The sequence below is a fragment of the Podarcis filfolensis genome, assembly GCF_964270895.1.
Source record: "Podarcis filfolensis genome assembly, chromosome: 5".
Classification (NCBI taxonomy): domain Eukaryota; kingdom Metazoa; phylum Chordata; class Lepidosauria; order Squamata; family Lacertidae; genus Podarcis; species Podarcis filfolensis.
This window is the reverse complement of record NC_139608.1, coordinates 38,145,824-38,166,880: the sequence shown is the minus strand read 5'-3', so window position 1 is coordinate 38,166,880 and position 21,057 is coordinate 38,145,824. Positions and strand designations below refer to the sequence as shown.

General features: G+C 41.8%; 1 protein-coding gene and 1 long non-coding RNA gene across 6 annotated transcripts; one reads left to right on the top strand and one right to left on the bottom strand.

Annotated features, from left to right (window-relative positions):
• Positions 1 to 4,251: 4,251 nt before the first annotated feature.
• TRA2B (transformer 2 beta homolog) lies at positions 4,252 to 20,697 on the bottom strand. Of its 5 annotated transcripts, none has more exons than XM_083614980.1 (10): positions 20,548 to 20,693; positions 13,502 to 13,779; positions 13,092 to 13,225; positions 11,942 to 12,104; positions 9,957 to 10,145; positions 7,989 to 8,104; positions 7,291 to 7,377; positions 6,646 to 6,726; positions 5,324 to 5,397; positions 4,252 to 4,800 (listed from the first exon to the last, which is right to left on the bottom strand). In XM_083614980.1, exons 4-10 carry the CDS (start codon positions 11,972 to 11,974, stop codon positions 4,790 to 4,792), a joined length of 591 nt encoding a protein of 196 aa, XP_083471106.1. In that variant the 5' UTR covers positions 11,975 to 12,104; positions 13,092 to 13,225; positions 13,502 to 13,779; positions 20,548 to 20,693; the 3' UTR covers positions 4,252 to 4,789. The 5 variants fall into 5 exon arrangements, with proteins under 5 accessions (XP_083471106.1, XP_083471104.1, XP_083471102.1 ...); XM_083614978.1 differs by having other exon boundaries at positions 11,900 to 12,104; positions 13,545 to 13,779; positions 20,548 to 20,683; XM_083614976.1 differs by lacking the exon at positions 13,502 to 13,779 and having other exon boundaries at positions 11,852 to 12,104; positions 20,548 to 20,697.
• LOC310763166 lies at positions 5,442 to 5,744 on the top strand. The gene is made up of 2 exons (XR_014548523.1): positions 5,442 to 5,528; positions 5,700 to 5,744. It is a non-coding gene; the product is annotated as an uncharacterized lncRNA (long non-coding RNA).
• Positions 20,698 to 21,057: the final 360 nt, after the last annotated feature.

Genomic DNA, 21,057 nt, shown 5'->3' with positions numbered 1-21,057 from the left:
AGTACCTCTGGGACGCAGGTGGCGCTGAGGTCTAAACTACTGAGCCTCTTGGGCTTGCTGATCGGAAGGTCAGCAGTTCGAATCTGCGTGTCGGGGTGAGCTTCCATTGCTCTGTCCCAACTTCTGCCCACCTAGCAGTTTGAAAGCACACCAGTGCAAGTAGATAAATAGATATCGCTGTGGCAGGAAGGTAAATGACATTCCTGTGTGCTCTGGTTTCCGTCAGTGTTCCGTTGTGTCAGAAGTGATTCAGTCATGCTGGGCCACATGACTGTGGACAAATGTCAGCTCCCTTGGCCTGAAGTGAGACGAGTGCCGCACCCCAGTCGCCTTTGATTGGACTTAACTGTCCAGGGATCCTTTACCTTTTAAACCTTCAGTACCTCTGGGGCAGTTTCTCCCCCTTTGGTCCTCACCCTGCACGCATCTCTCACCTGTGGCGCCTAGTAACAACAGCGGCCATACCCCAGGAACAGCTTTGACTGGCTGGCTAAATCAGGTGAGGGTAGCGGATGGGTCTCAGACCCTTTGTGAGTTAAGGACTTCCTCTGCATGGAAAGATAGGCTCTGGTGGATTGAGCGGACGTGACCAATAGTGGGTTCTGTGGTCAAGGAGGTGGTTTCAGCACACGCTGTAGAAGGAAGTGAGGAACAGGTGAGGTTCTTTACCCTGGGAAGGTAGCCCATCTAGAAGGAAAACTGATCCTATACCTCCACTGCCTTGTGGGATATCCTTGGGAGAAACTGCTGAGGCGTAAACCTTACCCAAATCCAGAGTGTAGTCCCTTAGATGGTTGGCTTCTTGTATGTCTGCTTCTGGCAACTCCTGCAGCCAAGCTGGTATCAAACATATTGTTCTGCTTTCCTTTGGACCACCTCAGCAAGGCTGAGATGTAGGTCTTACCATCTGGGCAGCCCAGGACCTCCATACATGCTGCCCGGGCTTGTACCCTAGGGAGGTCACTTTGGTGCTGCTAAAAAAGCGGTTTGACTTCACCCCTGGAAGCACACTCCTGTCTCATGAGACAGATGCCAACAAATGTCCTCTTCCCTCCAAACCCATTTTTCCTTTTGTATACCTTCTTTAGGATTCTAAACGTGTGGGCTGGAATATATACATTTTTAATCTGTGTACAGTGCTTAATACGCTTTAGGCACGTTATAAGTGATAAAAAAACAGGCCTTAACAACTGCTACATCAGTTTTGGGATCACAACTCCTTTTGGAGGTGAAGCAGCAGCAAAGTGTAGGGCCTAACATGCATACCCAGTGAGTTTTTGCTTGGGTGTGCATATGGAAGATCTTGCAAGTGGGCACTTTTAGTTTCAAAAATGCTGCTGTAGAGTACGAAGAAACATTTGTGCTGTATTCAATGTTTTATGTAGCACTGCCTCCACCTCTACTGGGTAAGTGGTTGTCAACCATTTGTCTTCATAGGACAATAGCTCTGCAGTATTATTTCTGGGTAGTTTGGATTGCATCCATGCTGGTGAATGTAAGGGCAAAGTGTCCTCTTCATGCTCTGCTGCAAAGCCTGGGCAGGCCTAGGGAGGCTATTACGTCTTGACAATATTAATACAGAACGCCAATCAAGAATTAGCTTCCTTGATTGTAGGGGTTTGCTGGACATTGTGTAGTCAGTACCTCTACTGCCTGATGGGCCCACTCTCAATTTGTTTCATCAGCTTTCATGCACGCTGAGTAAAGTGGGCTGTAGAGGCAACAGGTTTATATATGGCAACTGGCACACACATCAATGATATTATGGGGTTATGGTAGTTTTCACAAAAAGCATGGTGTCCCTCGGTGCTTGGGGGCTTCAGCTGCACAACAGAGTTGTTAACAGAACAGCATCCTTACGATTCTCATGAAGCCTGTCAAATAACCAGAAGGCAACTTGACATAGTACAGTATCAACTTGCCTAGAGCAATGGGAGATTACAAGCTCATCTTTAAAGTTAAATAAAACCCCTTTTTGTTCACTCCAGGGAATATTTAATTGCCTTTGATTTCTAGAGTCAGACCCCATATTCATTGAACCAATCTTGTCTTGACAGTTATGGCTCAGGTTTTTTAAGCTGTCTGCTTAGCAGGGCCCAACTGCTGCTTGATCTTTTTACGATTAGAATGGGGAGAGAATGAGTCTGAAATAACCTGAGTAACGCTACTGTCACCTACATGGATGACCCTTCTACATCTAATTCAACTGATGTATGCATGAAAGTTGAAGACCACTCTAGTAGGTTACATGCTCTTGAGAAGGTAAAAAAGGTAAAGGACCCCTGACAGTTAAGTCCAGTCGCGAACGACTCTGGGGTTGTGGCGCTCATCTCGCTTTACTGCCCAAGGGAGCAGACGTTTGTCCGCAAACAGTTTTTCCAGATCATGTGGCCAGCATGACTAAGCTGCTTCTGGCGAAACCAGAGCAGCGCACAGAAATGCCATTTACCTTCCCGCTGGAGTGGTACCTATTTATCTACTTGCACTTTTGGGCGTGCTTTTGAAGTGCTAGGTTGGCAGGAGCTGGGACCGAGCAACAGGAGCTCACCCGTCACGGGGATTCGAACCACCTACCTTCCGATCGGCAAGCCCTAGGCTCAGTGGTTTAGGCAACAGCACCACCCGAGTCCTTCAGCTCTTGAGAAAGCTGTGCCAAATCATGTAAGGAGAAAAGCAAATAATACTTGAGAGCTGGTGATTCTGTGTACAGTCAAACCTCAGTTCCCGAATGCCTCCATTATCGTACATTTTGGCTCCTAAATGTCGAAAACCTGGAAGTAAATGCTCCAGTTTTTGAACATTTTTTGGAAGCCAAACGTCCAACGTGGCTTCCGCTTGAGTGCAGGAAGCTATTGCAACCAATCGGAAGCCACACCTAGATTGTCGAACATTTCGAAAGCCAAACAGGCTTCCAGAACAGATTACGTTCGACAATCGAGGTTTGACTGTATTATTTTTATTCAGTCAGTCAGAAGATCAGGCCTGTTTTAAAATTGGCCAGCTTTACCACACAATAAACATGTTAACTGCTGACCACAAACCAACTAGAACTCCTGTGATGTAACCTTTTGTGGACCAGAACCAACTACCACATCTACGATGTATATCCTCAGTTGCATATTCCCCGACAGACATAACAGGCGAAGTGCACTGACACTTAAAGAACCTGTAATGTGAGTGGTTCTAGTTCACATAAATCTTATGCCACAGTAAGTCTTGTCTTAATGTGTCACATAGCTTTTAAATTACATCTCTGGATACTGCAATTAGGTATGCATCTAGTCCCCCCTGCCCCAATGGAGAAGAGTTGGGCTGCTGGTTTAAAGTGTAAAGCTCATTCCCTATTGTTACAGATTCTTTAAACCCAGAATGTCATTCATCTACCATGTAAAAACAAAAGAAAAAGAGGGATGCCTATATAGCTAATGTTCTTACTAAGTATAACAAACAGATCACTTTATGAGATGACACTTAACCACCATGCCTTTAACATGGGCTGCATCCAAGATTTTAATTGTATAGCATTTATCGGGAGAGAAAAGTACTATGCGTTGAAAGCTAACTCACCTGGTAGTGAAACTGTCTTGTTTAGTTTTAAAAATAGGGCTTTGCAGTAAATTAAAACGCCAGCAGGCAAGTTATTTAAATGCCTGGTTCAGAGTTAAGAGTTTAACATTTCTCATGTTTAATTGTGTGCAACTCTCAAGCTCTCAGGAGCACATATTTGTTGTCACCCAGCAACTGGGTACTGAGAATGTCTAAAGTAGTTTCCTCAATTCTAAAAATTGATTTCAGAGGATAAGATGGGTGAGAAATGGAGATGAACCTATTTTACTGGGGCTTTTATTTTGTGTAATAAAGCTATACATTTGATAGCACTGAAATAAGAGCTCCCACATAAACAGGAGGATTCAAAATGAAGCACCTGTGAAATACACAATACACTATTACATGTTAAGTGTATGTGAACTATTAATGCAGCTTTTAAAAACTGATGAGCTTGAAGTCGTCCCCCCGCCAACATATCCTTAAATACAACACAAGAACTGTTTAGTCAGCTTTGCTCCTAGGGAAATAATTGCACATTAATGGACATGGAATGCAAACAATTTAGGGACTGTTTTGAAAACTGTTTTAACAACCGAATTTCCAGATCACCTTTATATCATAAAATACATGTTCCTTATCACAAGTTTCCAGCACTTACATCTGCTAATATGAAAAGCTTAACCTACTTACAGAAATAACAAGTTACAATGTGGATTTTTATTCATACTTCATATTACAGAAAGTATTTGAGAAAGGTTTGGGGTACAGAATTTTGGATACTGCTCTGAATTTGGTAAAGGTTTTATTCTTTCTCCGACTCAAACTTTGGCTAAGTAGGAGATATGGGCTTCAAAGTAAGTTAAAAAAAAACTTTATTATGCCACCATTTCAAAGCATATTACACAGGTTTTGTTCTTCAAAATACCTTGGAAACTGTAAAAAAAAACCAAAAACTGAACGAAGAACTTTGGACAATAGAAACCCTTCTGCAAAGTTCAGGCTAAAACACATGCAGAAGACATACTGTTCTCAAAACATAACTTTGAACAAAGCACAAACTACACAAATATGCAGAATGAAACAGCATTTTAAAACTTCACCAAAAGTAGTCTCCATAAAAGGTGTAAAAGTCACCTATTCACTAGGCACTATTAGACTTGAACAAAAGTAACAAAGTATTGTCCACAAGATTGCAATCTCAATGCACTGTCTGTAGCTACAAAGTTCTTTGTTTCACACTTCAATAGCGACCTGCAAGTAAAGAGATTGAGAGCTCCATTAGAAACCTGGGTGGGTTCCATTTCTGTATACTAAGTCTACATACACTGTTAATTCAAAAGCTGGACACTTGGGGGCAGCAGGAAAAAAAAATTCAATGATCACGAGTACTTCCCCATGTAAATTAACTGGCTTGGATCCAGACTTGCTCTTCGGGGAGTGGCAAGGTTCTTTCTGTTCAGGGAAGGGTGTCTGATATGGTGGTTCCTATTGGTGGGAGATGAGGTGATTTCCACCAATTCCCACACGTCATCCATGCTACTTTCCATTTTGTTCAGGGAAGTTCAATCCTCCAAGGCTATGGGTTTTTTTTTGGGGGGGGGGCTTCAGGAGGAATTGACAAGTGTTGCCTTCTCCCTTATGTAGCTAAAGCACTCTGTTTGCAGAATACTACTCAAAGAATCCAAGCTTAGATATTTTTTATTTTAATGGAAGTATTAGCTAAGTTTAGAAAAACTTAACTGCACAATATTAGTATATTTAACTTGTGACTTACGAGGTGAATAGGATCGAGACCGGGAGCGAGATCTGTAGCCCCCCCTGCTGTAATAGGGAGATGGAGATCTTCGCCTGCAGAGAATATAGCAATGATGATGGTTTAAGTTTACTTACACTACAGATGTTCATACACAACTTCTTCTAGTTTTGTCACCCGTACCCTTTGTATTTCATGCACACTAAGTATACCAACTAGCAGTGGCGTAGCGTGGGTTGTCAGCACCCGGGGCAAGGCAAGTAATTTGCGCCCCCTAACCCGTAGATTTTAGTAGGGGCAGAGAGCTGCGAGTGCGAGCGCCCCCCCCGATGTTGCACCCGGTGCGGCCGGCCCCCCCTGCACCCCCCACGCTACGCCACTGCCAACTAGATACCAGAACATGGACTTTACTGTGTTATACATTTGTTTTACAGTCCAACACTTACACAAGAAAAAACTGCATTAAAAAGTTAAAAACTAGTATATTCCGGTGCTCCCTTTCTAGTAAGAAATCTGCTTGTTCTTATGTCAAATATTAAAGCCATTGCAAATGCAGTCGGGATATTCAGATCATCCTTAATTAGCATGCCAATGAGACATACTGGTGAATGAACATGGAAACATTAAGACTGATCTATGCAATAGGGTTTTTTTTTTTTGTTTGCAAAAGCATCTCCATATGAGATAACTGTTTGTTTATATAATTTAAATTATACTATCATAGAGCATATCAAGATGGGATACATGTCTAAAACGAATGAATGAAATTTTAAAAAATACAAATAACCATTAAAGGTGCTGGTTAGTCATAGTAAAAATCAAGCAGCTGCAAAGGCTTGATGGCACAGAAATGTCTTAAGAGACTTGTTCTTGGAGTAAATTATCTGATAAATGTTAAGTCACTGTCATTTTTGAAGTTAATTTAAATCAGACAATATAGGGCATGCTACTACTATGGACCAGACAAAAATATATTCAAAATGAATGCAAGATCAATCTCTATCTCTATCTGAAGTTAGATTTTGACTTCTGGACTCAAATGTTCTGTGGCACACTTTCCCACTGAAGTCTTCCCAATGATTATACTTCCTCACTGATAATTCCTTAGTACAAACAATACTTTTCTAAATGTAAATCTTGACTACATTGAATGCTTATAAAAGGTGGGTGTTTCCAGAAGCTGTGCCGCTTAACAAATATTAACTTCCTCAGCATCAACCTGCTTTATTGGTTTTGGAGGTACCATTTCCCCAGGTTTTCTAAACATTACTCAAGCAGGTCATTTCAGCAATATTTGTGTATTTTTTAAAAATAAAAAGGCATTAAATCTTTTTGCAGCATACCTGTACATCTGATCCCTGTCTTGGGCACCTCGCCACCCTCCTCCTCCTCCGCCACCACCTCCTCCGCCACCACCTCCTCCTCTGCAAAGACAAAAGCAGAACCATTTTTTGCACTTTTATGTACTGAATTTCACAAATGATATTTGGGATTATTGGTCAAGTCACGTCTTACATGAAATACTTAAATGCTGTAACCATGTCAAAAAAAACCTCAAATGTCACATCAAGACTAGGATATTACAGATGCAGTAAATTTTCAACCTTGAAAATTGTTCCAGTCAGTCATTTCCTGGTAGTGGAGTACCAGTATGATGGAGAAATGTATTCACCAGTGCTTTTAAGCCCATATCTGGATATGGATGCCAATAGGATTTTGAAAGCAACAAGGACCGAAATAGACTGACATCGTCGGAACTCACAATTACAGATCAGAATAAAATGTCATACTTTAAAGCAGGGATGGGAAACATGTGACCCTCCAGATGTTGCTGGAATCTGATTCCCATTGTCCTTGACCATGGCCATGATGGCTGGGACTGACAGGAGTTGGGATCCATCATCACTGGAAGGGGGCAGCTTTCCCATCCCTGTTCTAAAGGATTCATGCAATCTCATTAAGTAATAATCGGCAAAAAGTAGACTTACCTGTATGATCTGCTATAATAGTCACGGTCATCATAGCCTCCTCTCTCAAAACCTCTGTCATAATAATCTCTCCGTCGGGAACTTCCACTGTAAGGAAACACACCATATATAGGCATATAACACAGGAAGTAAATACTGGGTGAAACATCTAGTAGGAAAGCAGAGGAGAGTGCATGCAAAGCATTTTTCACTGGTGTGCCAAATGCCATCTGGTCCCCTTCATCCATCTATTTCCAGATGCTCTGTATGAGACAGGGGGAGAAAGAGACCCTGCTTTGACAGGAATCCACGCTGGCTGCACCATAGCACTTTTAGACACCACACCACCCAAGTGCCCACCAAGAGCCTCTTGTTTTAGTTTTAGGGATTTTTTGGCTGGTTGGGCATCTTGCTTTTTTAACTGTGGGACTATTGTTTTTAAACTTTTGTAAAGAACCTTGCAAGTGTTAAGAGACAACAAGAAGTTAACATGCCTTCCGAATTTCTGGAAGCTATACAACTAATCTAAATCCTGCTCTTTAGTGAAGAAATCCAGATTCATATTTTAACTGCCCAGATTTTAAATTCCCACATGCTAATACATAGCACAAATAAAATACAGGTGATACTCTTATATTAGTTTGAAATCCGGGTTTTCAATATTAAAAATAAAGTTAACTCTGATTATTTCTAGATTAAATATAGTTACAACAACTTACTAAGTAGGTCTCCCCATGTATATTCCAGGAGTAGGTGTGTGAGGCCTTTTTGTTATTGAGAAATCAACTCTGATCCTTCTTCCATCAAGTTCCATTCCATTAGCACGTTCTTTTGCCTATAGGAGTTGAATTTTTTTTTAATTGTAGAATAAAGTTGTTCTGAATCCAATTTAATTCACATCAAAAACAAGTTAGGAAAGGTATTTTACCAGGTACAAGTCTTTATTTACTGCACTAGGAAAAATTAGTCATGCTCATTTCTATTTTGAAACTATTCTAAATACATACCACACTGCACTGCAGTTTTAGTTATGACCAGAGTTGGTTACATAAAATAGATGCACTGTTCACAGAAGCAGGGACCTTGTTGTTTCCTAGTCACTGCTCACATACATTTTAAAAGAGATGAGCAGCAAATGGGACATACATGCACTCTGGGCACAGGATGTCACTACACATGTATAGTATGCCTACTTACATGCATGCCATGCAAATATAATGAGTGAAATTTCTGTTTACTGTTTCAGATAATCTGGAAGAGGACAAATCACAACCTAAACAGCAGGTAAACTCCATTTATATGAACTTTTGAAATGCCCATGATTTCGGTACAATGGTTTTCCACCTTTGCTCATGAAAGGAATGTAAACTGGTAAAGCTGAGGTTCCACCATGCAGCCAATGGAGCAGAACTATGTGGAGTGCAGAATACTGCATCTGGAAATCTCAACTCTTTTCTTATCAAAACTGCATTAGTAAGAACACTTATGCAGAAAACCCCCACCAAATCACAAACCAGCCTACTCTGATTTTCATGAGTATATTAAGTTTTCTGGTGTATACAGGGGAAGGTCTGGTGAAAAGTAGTGACTGGGACTGTGAGCTGAAATGCCCCCTGTTCAAATCTTATTTGTGTCATATATACATATATACAACAACCAAGCAATGAGAACTGGCCTTCTTTATGGGGTTGCTTTAAGGATTACTACTAAAAATGAATGTTCATGAAGAGATCCGGACATCTGAAATGTGTTACATAAATCCTAAGGACAAAAATCTATATAAATGAAGGACACCCAAGAAGACAACCCAAGAACTGCATTCCATCTGGCCTGTAGGAAAAGAAGCCCTGATATATAGTGACCATTTCTAGGCAAGGTGCTATTTCACTTGGGTTTAGCACAGCCCTGTTAATAACAGCAGCAGTAGTACCGGACAGTTTGAAAGGAACCAACAAGCAACTAGTTAATTTTTTGAACACCCTTCCTTGTGGAGGGTTCCCTCAGCCTCCTCTCCTCTCCCCACTACTTGGGAGTCCCTCTGGGCAGCTGCAGCTGCTGCCCTTGGGTCTCTGAGCTGACCCCCCACCCCAAAGAGAGGTGCCTCCTCACACTGCCCCAGAGGGGCCTGGGAACCACCCCCTGGGCAGCCCCAGAGGCACCATTCAGCTGGGGAGCTTGTGGGCAGAGCTGCTGCAACAAACAGCTGTGCAAGCCTTTGGGAAGCAGAGACACGAGAGGAAGGGAGGGAAGGCAAGAGGAACAGAGGCCACTGCTGCCCACAAAACCCCTGACCATCATTCAAGGCACCCCAGGGTGCCACGGCACACTGGTTGAAATCCACTGTCTTAGCCTATCCAGGGTTGTAGCGATGATAAAATACGAAGGAAAACATGCATGCTGTCCTAAGCTGCTAGAAGGGAGGACAGGATACAAATAAAAATAAGACATAATGCAAAGAGGCACATGGCTTGCATGACCATAAAAAAATGAGCTATCAACTCAAAACTGTATAGTTACAGCAACTGATTAGGATCCACCCTTGTTCAGGAAATGCATGGTTTGCAAAAGTAGGTACCTTAAATCACTTTCTTGATTCAAAGCCTACTGATGTTGGGAAATGTTAAACACTTTATTAGCATGGGGTTTAGAAAAGTATGAAATATTTTACAAGACAGACACTCACTTACCTCCTTAGCATCATCAACACTTTCAAAGTACACAAAGGCAAATCCTCTAGAACGTCGGGACTGCTGGTCATATACAATAGAAACATCAGCAATTGGGCCATATTTGGAGAATACCTCTCTCAGGTCCCTTTCTGTTGTGTACAAGCTTAATCCAAACACACCAAGACAACAGTTTGGGTCGGGATTTGCCTGTTTTTTTAAAAAAAGAAGGAGTTTTCATAAGAATTCAAGATGTCCCCCAAAATTGTTTAAATGCTATGGGATACAATATAAAAATGTTATTCCAGTAAATTCAGAAAGCTCTAACAGGCCTAAGGGCTACCCTGCTGGGTAGGATTCCAGTGTCCCTTCATTTTCTTTTCTCATGAGAGAAGAGAAGGTAGAAAAAAGGAAATCAAAATGTTGTTAAGTTCCAGGCAGTCTTATACAGTGGTACCTCGGTTTTCGAACGCCTCCGTAGTCGAATGTTTCAGAACTCAAACACCGAAAATCTGGAAAGAAATGCCTCAGTTTTCAAACATGCCGCAACAGGAAACGCAGCTTCTGTTTTGAGTTTTCTGTATCGAGGCTTCCGCTTTTCGAACATTTCGGAACTTGAACCATCTTCTGGAATGGATTACGTTTGAAAACCAAGGTACCACTGTACTTCATATCTGGCTGATGCACTCAAAGTCTCATTCATATACAGGTTCACTTAGAGAGCATAAACAAAAACCGGGGCGGGGCGGGGGGGGGAGGACATGGGACAAGCTATGATTTCTCATGTATGACAACCCTTTAGCCTCTGTACAGTGTCTTCTATGGCTTTCTGGTTTTGGTCAAGGAGCATTTCTGGGTTTAATATCTTATTTCCCTAAAATAATGTAAATCTCTCCTTACATGTAGCCATGTTGGTTTGCCATAGTCAAAACCAAATAAAAAAATTCCTTCAAGTAGCACCTTAGAGACCAACTAAGTTTGTTATTGGTATGAGCTTTTGTGTGCATGCACACTTCTTCAGATACACTGAAACAGAAGTCACCTTATATATAGTGAGAGGGTGGGGAGGGGTATTACTCAGAAGGGTGGTGGGAATGGGTGATTGGCTGATAGGTGTGCTAAACCTGTTGAGGACTGTTAACGACTGCAATTGGTCTTACAGGAAAAAGCAAGAGATGAGACTGGAAAGAGAAGTTGCTGAATTGCAACTTATTACCAAACTCAAAACCATGGAGAGACCTGGTCTGAATAGAGACATTGGATTCTTATCTCATTATACATGATAAAGCTATTTTTAGCCATCTCACCCCTTGCTTTTTCCTGTAAGACCAATTGCAGTCGTTAACATTTTTCTAGAACAGGTAATCCATTTAGTAAAAGTTGCTATGAGAAGAATCCAATTAAGATCTTCTAATTGCACTCTGGGGCTTCTAAGACCATCCTCCCCAATGCAATCTTTCGTGTCCCCTGAGGAGCTGCTGGAGAATGTCAGGGGACTGAAGTTTACCCTAATGTGTAAATTTCAAGAGCTCCCTCAAAGGAAGCACTTTCTGCTACCTCTAAAGAAAGCCCTGCAAAATGCAATAAAACACACTGGAACTGATTATGTAACCATTATTTTACCTGCACTGAATTATAAATATCAACCCAGCCATTATGTCATAACTAGCTAATCTAGACAAAATACACCATTCTTAGGGGGAAGTGCCAAATTCTGCACACTGAAACAAACTAAATTAGAATAAAGCTTAGTTTACAGGTTTCTCAAGCAGTAGAATAATAATCTTAAACATACAAGTTCAGGTTTAACCATGCACAAATATTAGTACAAATGCAGTCTATGCCCACAGTAAAATCCACCAAACATTTTAAATACCATTTGTGAGACATATTATAAATCAACTTAAAACTTTTACATGATTTCTGGGTAATTTGAAAACTTTAGAACCTCCAAAGACACACACAGCTGAATTATCTCTGGTCAACTGCTGCCATCCCAGCCTTACTCTGTTGCCAACATGACGCCGCCGAGTAGACATAGGAGAATGGCTGTGACTGTGTCGGCGACGATAGTCGCGGCTGTAAGATCTGCTTCTTGACCTCCTATGGGATCGAGAACGTGAGCGTGACCTCGTATAATGTCTGCGAGAACTCCTCCTTGATCTGGATCTGTAAATATGAAAACTAAGATTATGCTGAACTACAGGCGTCAAAGATGAAACTTGCATAGCATACTAAAGTTTCTATGTCTACTGTATTTTTAGTCTTAATAACTGCCAGTCTGGGGTACGTACAACTAATCAATGCGGCCTTCACTAAACATCTGACAGTCAATGGTAAGAAGGGATTTTAATAATCAGAACACTAAAACCCAAACCCCATCCTTTGTTGTGACCATCAAGTTTCTGATGAAGGTGAGATGTGGAACAGGGCCTGTGCTGAAGACCTTAATGCAGAGGCAGTGAAGTTTAGAGTAAAAATGCAGAGCTACAGATCCCTATCAGATTATTTAAATCAAAATGTTGGTATGCACATTGAGTCTCAGCCTGTTTGATTTCAGCCATGCAGTGACTGTGCCAAGCCCTGCTTTCGTTATATACAGATTCTCAGTGTTTTACAGTAGCCAAACCAAAATTTCCTGCAAGAATATCTATCTGAGCAAATTCCATTAGAATAGATATACAAAGCTTAACTGAAAGTTTGCAAGCGAATAGAAACAGGTTTCTAAAAGTGCTTCATCTGGGAGTCAGAAATACTTTTTGAAATACTGGTTATTCAACTAATGCCAGGGAAAGATTCCACATGAATAAGTATCAATACAAGAATATGACACTTAGTAGATACCCAATGTAGTCTTAAATAGCAGGGTAAGAGAATGGCTAATAGGCTCAGCCTATGCCATGCCCCTACAAAACAGCCATATGCTTGCTGAGACTATTGCTGAAAGAGGCCGCTTTCCACAGAAAGCTTTACAACAACTCCTTGCTGCAATGGTGTCTTCAGGCTAGACAAGGCTACAACCTAATAATCTAGTCTATAATTGCACCACACACAAAATCCACATCAACTTACAGTCGTCTCCAAAACTCCTTTTCTTATAGATAAAAAACAGCAAGGTTTTTAGACACACCAACCTCTTCCTCCAGACAGGCTTACCGAGATTCAGATCTTGATCTAGACTTTGACCTAGATCGCCTTGAACCTTCCTTGGACCTAGATCTGGCAGGTGAGTGTCTTGGAGACTTGCCGGAACCGTGAGCGCTTCCGCTTCTGGAAGCGGAACGGGACTCCTGCGTGTAGAAAAAAAAATAGTTTAGTTTAATTTGAATGCTACTTCTCCAGTACTTTATTCTAAACAAGCTCTGGTTAAAGGTATGAAAAACATTAATGATCTGTGTCTCCATTATGTGTCCGGGCAGTTGCCATTAGAACTGCCTAGATTTATGGGTATTTTGCACCTGTTAAGCACTTATTTTTTTAAAACCTGCATGTTTTTTTCTATTAAACAAATAATGCATGCATGTTTAGCAAAATATACAGGGACACATAAACAGACTAGTAATTACTTAGCGTAGTGCTTTCAGATTCCAGATTACTTCTTATCTTAACTTCATTTTTATTTCTTTTCTTCATTCTTCCGTTTCAAATTCTGACTTCTTTCATCTTCCCCACTTCACACAAATTGCTCAATATTCTATAAGTGGGACTTCTGGTCTGATAATTAGCATGCATTCACTTTCTTTTTTTTCAAATTTCAGCTTCACTTATTCCTGAGCTTCAAATAATTCTCATTTATAAAACTTGTCAAATGGCGACTTCCGCATTTTCCTTCTTCAACATTAACCTTAATAAAAAAAGAACAGGATGAAGAATATTTAAAACTCCAGGATAGATATCTAGTGCCAAGACTGAAACTAGAAAAAATGTGTTTGCACTATTTTAACTAGATATGCAGTTCTAGTATGACTTTCTTTTTCAAATGATGGCAATTCAATGAAAAATGATCGACTTGCTATGAATTTGCTAGTTATTCCTACTTCAAAATTAACGTGTAACCACTGAAATGAGATCTTAGACTGCAACACCAAAACTCCATGAACTCCATGTGCCATTCCTCACATAAACATTAAGAAATTAGTAGTATGCTCCAAACTCAATTTACATACCTCTGCTCAAGTTTGGTGTTATTCTTTTTAAAAGCATATAGAACTATTGAAAAGCCATACCAACCAGGTTTCAAAAAACAATTTAAGATACTTCATTCATTAACAAGCCTATATCTGCAAGTTATAGTAAGTAGACTGTACCCTAACCTCTACAACAATGAAGAAATGGAGAATTCTATCTTGTTACAATGACAACTCTAGTTTATGCTAATGTTTTATTAACCTTCGAACTTTGCACAACTGAAAACACGTCTGCACTTACTAGAATGTTTCTGTGCTCACAGATTCTATTTCTTAAGGAATTCTGAGAGCTTCCATGTTAACAATAGGGATGAACTGTCATAGCAGTAAAAGGATACTATCCCATCAAGTAGTTCTATTAGCTGAATGACTTCTGGTTGCCAACTGAACTTCCCCTCCCTCTCCTTTCCCACCTCCAGATCTGTTCTGAGTCCCCACCTCCACCATATGAAGCAGATTTGGGAAGAGCGTAGGGTGGTGGTGGTGTGAGTAGAAAGAAGTTCTGTTGCACAAATTGAAATCCTTGGGCTAATGGAGCTACTTAATTGGATACCGCTTAAATAATATTATTTTCTTTCTACATATGACAATGGCCCCCAAATCCTAAAACATATGGATTGATGATATAGTAGTAAGATTTTACTGACAAAACCACTGATGAACAGCATACTAGAGGCACATGTACCATCAAAGGAAGTCTAAGGAAAATTAAAACAATGCATTATCATAATATGCAATTAGATAGTGTATTTTAACAACCTCTAAACCAATTCTTAAAATAGAGTAAACTATAAGAACACATTATGGACTTCCTCTGAAACGAAATGTGTTGGGATGGAGACAGACCACAACCTTGTCCTCAGGTAACTATTTTCATGACATAGGCTGGACACTTAAGCAAGTAATTTTGCTTAATGTTCTTCAATGTACATGGACACAAGAAAACAGAAATCCTCAAGTTTCACATTGCTGTCCTAAGGAAATCTACACTCTGTGCAATAGCTACTGGATTGTTTGAGTAGAGATTGTTACCATCATGCAGAATATGCAGTTTCAAAATTTTAATTAGTAGAAATGCTTGTTCAGAAAATATAAAAGCTGAATACTTGACTTGAAATTATATTGACTAAAACAATCTATCCTCTTCTATTTGTAATTTCCCACTGCTGGGAAATCTATTCAGCTACAAATTGGCTACTCAAATAAAGAATTTGAGTTCACTACAGAAAATGTAATGGGTTGATAAGCAACTAACATTCCCTAGATCTAGAAGTCAAGCATCATGACCTTTGGAGGTTTCTAGCCAGTGACATTATTATGGGAACAACTCCAAAGAAAAGGAAAGACAATTTTAAATTAAGTGATTCCCACAACTCTAAACAGTATGATTTAAACAAAAAAAGCAAAAAATATAAAATGAAATATAATAATTTATTTGTATCCCACCCATCTGACTGGGTTGACACCGCACTCTGGGGGGCTTCCAACAGAATGTAAAAATCCAAACAACAAAATACTACCAGCCACCCATTATAACAACACTATTATCGTTAATACAATTTCCTTTTAAAATACTATGCACATATTCTCCTGTTCAAACACCACTGAAAATGGTTAAGGTAGCACAGGAATGCCAAGATATGCTGTAGCAAGAAAATGGTTCATAGATGCAGCATTTCTGCAAGACTGGAGTTATTTTCCCACTGTATAGATTTGTATTTTGCAAGAATGGACGTGGAATGCCAACTTGCTCTATTCCCTACATTGCTCTGATGATTTAAGTGAGCCCACAGAACTACCCTTTCTGATTGGAAAAGTTAACAGGGGCAAATCCCTCAATTTCTTTTCTTTTCTAGTCCTCTTGCCTGGAGAACATAGGGTGAACTAGTTTTATGGCAGAATGGCACATAAGGCATATTCTGGAAAACATCAACTTACATGTCAAAGCACATACTACTTAGTTGACATTCAGTTTATGCATAAATATTTCTTATGTCAGCAATCGTCTTATTAAATTGCAAGCTCTTCCTTATCCTTCATCAGGTAATGGCTCAATCACCCAATTCTTAGCCAAACCTTTCTTCCGGTAATTCTTGAAAGGTGAACTGAACCTATGATTCCTCCACAACACCCCCCCATTCATACAGATCAAGGCATCAACTTCAAAGCATTAATCACTCAGGCAGATGTGCAAATTCTTGCACAACATTCCTTTTGTGCCATCTCAAGTTACTCAATCTTGTGTATTTACTCCAGTCTACAAATCCAGTCTAGTGGCTAAATCATTTACTGTATCTTCACCATATGAACAACTCCTATACAGTCATACCTTGGTTGTCGAACACCTTGGTACTCATTCGTTTTGGCTCCTGAACACAGCAAACCTGGAAGTGAGTGTTCTGGTTTGCAAACATTCTTTGGAAGCCAAATGTCCGAAGCGGCTTCCAATTGAGAGCAGGAAGTTCCTGCAGCCAATCAGAAGCTGCACCATGGTTTTTGAACATTTTCAGAAGTCGAATGGATTCCGTTCAACAACCAAGGTACGACTGTACTTCCATTCTTACTTCTCATGTTCCTGCTTCCACTTACACACTCCCTTCCCACAGTAATCTCTTGCCTGAGGTAATGGTAACTGAATTACCAGCAGTCAGGTAAAAGCGCAGTTCTTCCTTTTCCGCTACTCCAAGGAGTAGAAACTGCCACACAGTGAAGTCTTGGTCATGATCAGGGATAGGCAACCTAAGGCCCATGGGCTGGATGCAGCCCAATCACTTTCTCAATCCGGCCCACGGACAGTCCGGGAATCAGCGTGTTTTTACATGAGTAGAATGTGTCCTTTCATTTAAAATGCATCTCTGCGTTATTTGTGGGGCATAGGAATTCGTTCCCCCCCCAAAAAAATATAGTCTGGCCCACCACATGGTCTGAGGGATGGTGGACCAGCCTACGGCTGAAAAAGGTTGCTGACCCCTGGTCATGATGGTTCCTAGGCCTTTAACTAGCAAATGCGGCATGTGAAGTTGCTTGCCTCTGCTATAGACTCAGTTTTAGAAACAATGTATTCAGATCTAGAACCATTCAAATTTCCAGGAAAGTAACAACATTTTAACAATGAGTGATATTGCTATCAGTTGGCCCAAATTGAAATATCACTACTCAGCAGCAGCAACAATTGACTTGTTTCAAGCTAAATATTCTTTAGAATGTGCCTCTTCTGTGAAGCTCATTCTCTTTCTGATGTAATCATACTCAGAATACTCTGAATGTAATCTTTACTTTCCAAGGTCCCTAGTCACTGTATTTCTTTTGAATAAAAAGCAAAAATCTATTTGCACTCATTTTTGCCCTATGTTTCAATCATTTGAAAGATTCAGTCTAACCAAGGAAAATAATGGTCTGCACATCTGCTCTGGTGACCATACATTAGGCTGATCAAGTGGGACACCCTTACTTTCTCGCTCCCAGAATGGCCAAATGTTCTTTAAGATTATAATCATGGTTTGTTTTTGTTTTTTACATCAGAGCTTGCTGGGGTTGATGCAAAAGCACAGTGCCATGCTAAAAGAAAAGCTTGCACATTTGAAATATTTACTTGTGCCAATGTTAAACAGAGAAGGCTGGCACACTAATTTACAGTTGACCAACAATCATGGCATGTGGTATTTGATACTACAGGGCTGAATGGCAGCTATAATGAATTAACCAAGTGACAATTCACAGCCTTGTCCCACCCAACACCTGCATTACCATTCAAGTCTCTCAAAACCAAAACAACATAGATACAAAGCCAACTAGACTTTACATTCAGTATTAGATGGGGTCCAATCTAAACTGAACTGTAGTTTAAGGACAATTAATCAGCAGGAAAAAGATGTGCGTGCTACTGCAAGCCAGTTCCAGTGCCTATAGCCAAGTGATCAATGTAATTTGTAATGTTTGCCACATGCACACACAAATAGTTTTTGTTGTTGATGTATCCCTAAAAATGTAACATGGAAACAGTACCACTCCTTGAGAAATACTCTCTTTTCTTGCTGACATCGCCATCTCCATCTCAGCATGGGAGGTAACCACTTTGTTAGAGGGAATTTATAGCTCACACAAGCATAAGTGCATCAGAAATGGGAAGCAAACAAACTAGAAAGGTTTCCTCTCCTTAAGTCATTCCTTCCTAGCTCTGTTGTTTTTGTGCATACATGAACATGCATACTCTGAAGCTCAACAGGAAGTGTAAATGCCTAAATGAGGAGAAAGTTATCCTGGTTCATTTTCCTTTCTGTTCAGCATCCCAATTAGATTTAAAAAAAGCTGTGGGGGGATAAAATGGGAATAACAAGTATGTGTAGAAATTGGGGTACACTACACATTTTGAGGATTCCCTAACCCAAACCTCAGTGATTCAGCTAGAACTTAAGCTGGCATACATGTGACTTCCAGGCACTAACCCATCCAGGCACTGGCCAGACCCCAACCTGCAAAGTGGGAGCCTCATATGCCTTCCACCCATACTCTAGTCTTGAGAAATACGTAGAATCTCTTTATGATCAGAGTTAACAAATTATCATAACTTTACCTTGAGAAATTTACCAGCTGACTAGCTCCCATCTGAAAGAGTCTCAATCAATTCATGCAATGCCCAATAACACGACTAAATTGCACACTCCCTTACTGTTAGCAGCTGTTTGTGCAAGATTAATATGGCAAAAGAGACTAGACATTTGAACTGGAAGTATACTTGGCCATTTTACTTCTTTCATAGCATTTGTGGGTTCAGTTCCTTCCCCCTCCATCACTTGCTCATTCCCTCTGAGCAAAGTGACTTTTTACAATGCAGCTTTCAACAGAAGCCAACTCACAAAACAATCCAATCCACTAAGCCTGAGGAGGTGTGGATGGAGCAGTGGTATCCCTCTACCCAGTACTGCCTGTGGGAGAACATCACAGCAAGGGATGTCCTACTGCATCTGCCCAAAGGTGGTAATCAGAACAATCCTCAAAGGTAATCAGCACAAGGTAATCCTCCTTCCTCAAAAAAAGTTGGGTGTTTTGGAGCCAGGCATCACAGAATCCACTGGATGATGTGATTGCAACAGACCTGACTTGGGCCCATTTGCTGTGATACTGGAAGTTGGCATAACAAAGAGGCAACCCCACCTTCTTTCTGCTTGAATGGTGAAGCTGTGGCTCCCACCACGGAAGCCAGGGGTCTAAAATGCCTCCTTGGTCTACAGTCAAGAGAACCTGTAAAGTTGGTCTGTATAAGCTACAGACATCACTATATCATACATTATCACTTGATACACACACTCAAAGTATGTTCTTACATAAGCTTTTATGCCTCTGCATGAAATTCAGCAATATCATTCCAAGACTGGGCTCTTTATTACTGCTTATAACACATATAACCTAAAGAGCACAGTGCTTAAAATGCAACTTGAAATGCAAATTCCAGGACTTTGACCAATTAGCTCAATGAAACCTAATGCTTCACTTATTCTAAAGTTCCCTTTCAAAAAAGTACCTTCCATTAAGCATTTAGGGTATCCAAGTTAGCCTGTTGAAGAAGAAGAAAAGTTCTTTTGCACTTTATTATGGCATAAGGTTTTGTGGACTTCACTCCATGAAAGCTCAAACCGCAAAAAAAGGTTCTCATTCGTTAAGATACCCTAAGGTTTTGGCCTGTTTATTTTAAGTAAAGTACACTGGAAGCTATTCGATAGCCAGAAACTTGTTCCACGTGAAATGCTGAGTACGACCGTTAAGCTCAACGTAGAAGCGTCACGGGAACGATCCCCTTGCCATCCAGGCCAATCGAGACTGGTGCAGCTATCCTCTCCGCACCGCCGGGAGCAGAGTCCCAAGCACGTTAGCAAGGCTGCGGAAAGGGCCGGACACGGCGTCTCTTTCCCGCGTTAGCCTCTTCTGGGTTGAAGCATCGCGGGGGCCAGAGCCCTGCCATTTTCTCTCCCTCTCTAGAGGGAGCCGCAGCCGAGGCGACGAAGGCGCTTCTCGCATCCCCACTCCTCTTGCGCGGCCATTTTGTCCCCGCGGCGGCGCGCTCATTCGGGTCACCAGCCCCAAGATGGCGCCGGGAGCGGAGCTCGCCGCGGAGCGCTACGTCAGAGCGCAACCGCTTCGCAGGAAACGGCGGGCCATTTTCTCGCGCCAAACCGACACGCAGCGCGATAAAGTGGCGGGGGGGGGGGGGGCGGAAGAGAGAGAAGCAGCGGGTACCGCTAAGCCGCTTCCCGCCTCATCTCCCGCCCCGCGTGTACCTTCATCCCAAAGGCGGTTTTTTTCGCGCCTGGCCCGGAGGAGACGGGGAGTGGGGGGGGCAGGGGGAGGAACGAACTAAAAACAAGGCCCGGCTCCGTCTCTCCACCAAGCGGGCCGCTTATGCTGCGCTTGCAGGCTTTGCGTATTACCCGCTCGCCGTAGTTCTGCTCCCCGCTGTCGCTCATCCTCCCGCCTCGCAGCGCTGGACGCCGACCGCGGTTGCTACAGCCAAACCGTCCGTTCGCGAGCCTTCTCCGCAGAGGAAGTGACGACGCCACAGAAGCCCCGCCTCCGCGCGCGAGCGAGCGCCCGCCGCCTCGCTCCTCCTCTCTCGCTCGGAGCTTCCGGCGCTAGGAGGGGGGCGGGGGAGAAGCGACCCTGCCCCGCGATATTTGGTGGCGCTGGCGTTACTGATCGCCCTGCCGAGTAGCTGCGGCTAGTTCAGCACCTGCGCGCGTATCGTCTGTGTGCACGCGTGGAGGGGTTGGGGGTCGTCTCCCCGGTGTGTTACTTTGCAGTCACCGTTGTTTTGAGTTTCAATGCCATTTTGCAGAGATCCTTGTTAAACTCGTGGCCTTGGTCTTTGCTACTATGAACACTGTTGCTCGCCACCCCAGTCTCCGCGAGTTCCAGGGCTTCGGTTTCCTTGTCTTATAAGA

Bases quoted from the DNA above. Each gene is read 5' to 3' on its own strand.
- TRA2B (XM_083614976.1), bottom strand. From the start codon at position 20,583: ATGAGCGACAGCGGGGAGCAGAACTACGGCGAGCGG. The intron at 13,226-20,547 runs GTAATACGCAAA...TTCTACACGCAG, and splicing joins AGCAGAACTACGGCGAGCGG to GAGTCCCGTTCCGCTTCCAG. The intron at 12,105-13,091 runs GTAAGCCTGTCT...TCATATTTACAG, and splicing joins AGATCAAGATCTGAATCTCG to ATCCAGATCAAGGAGGAGTT.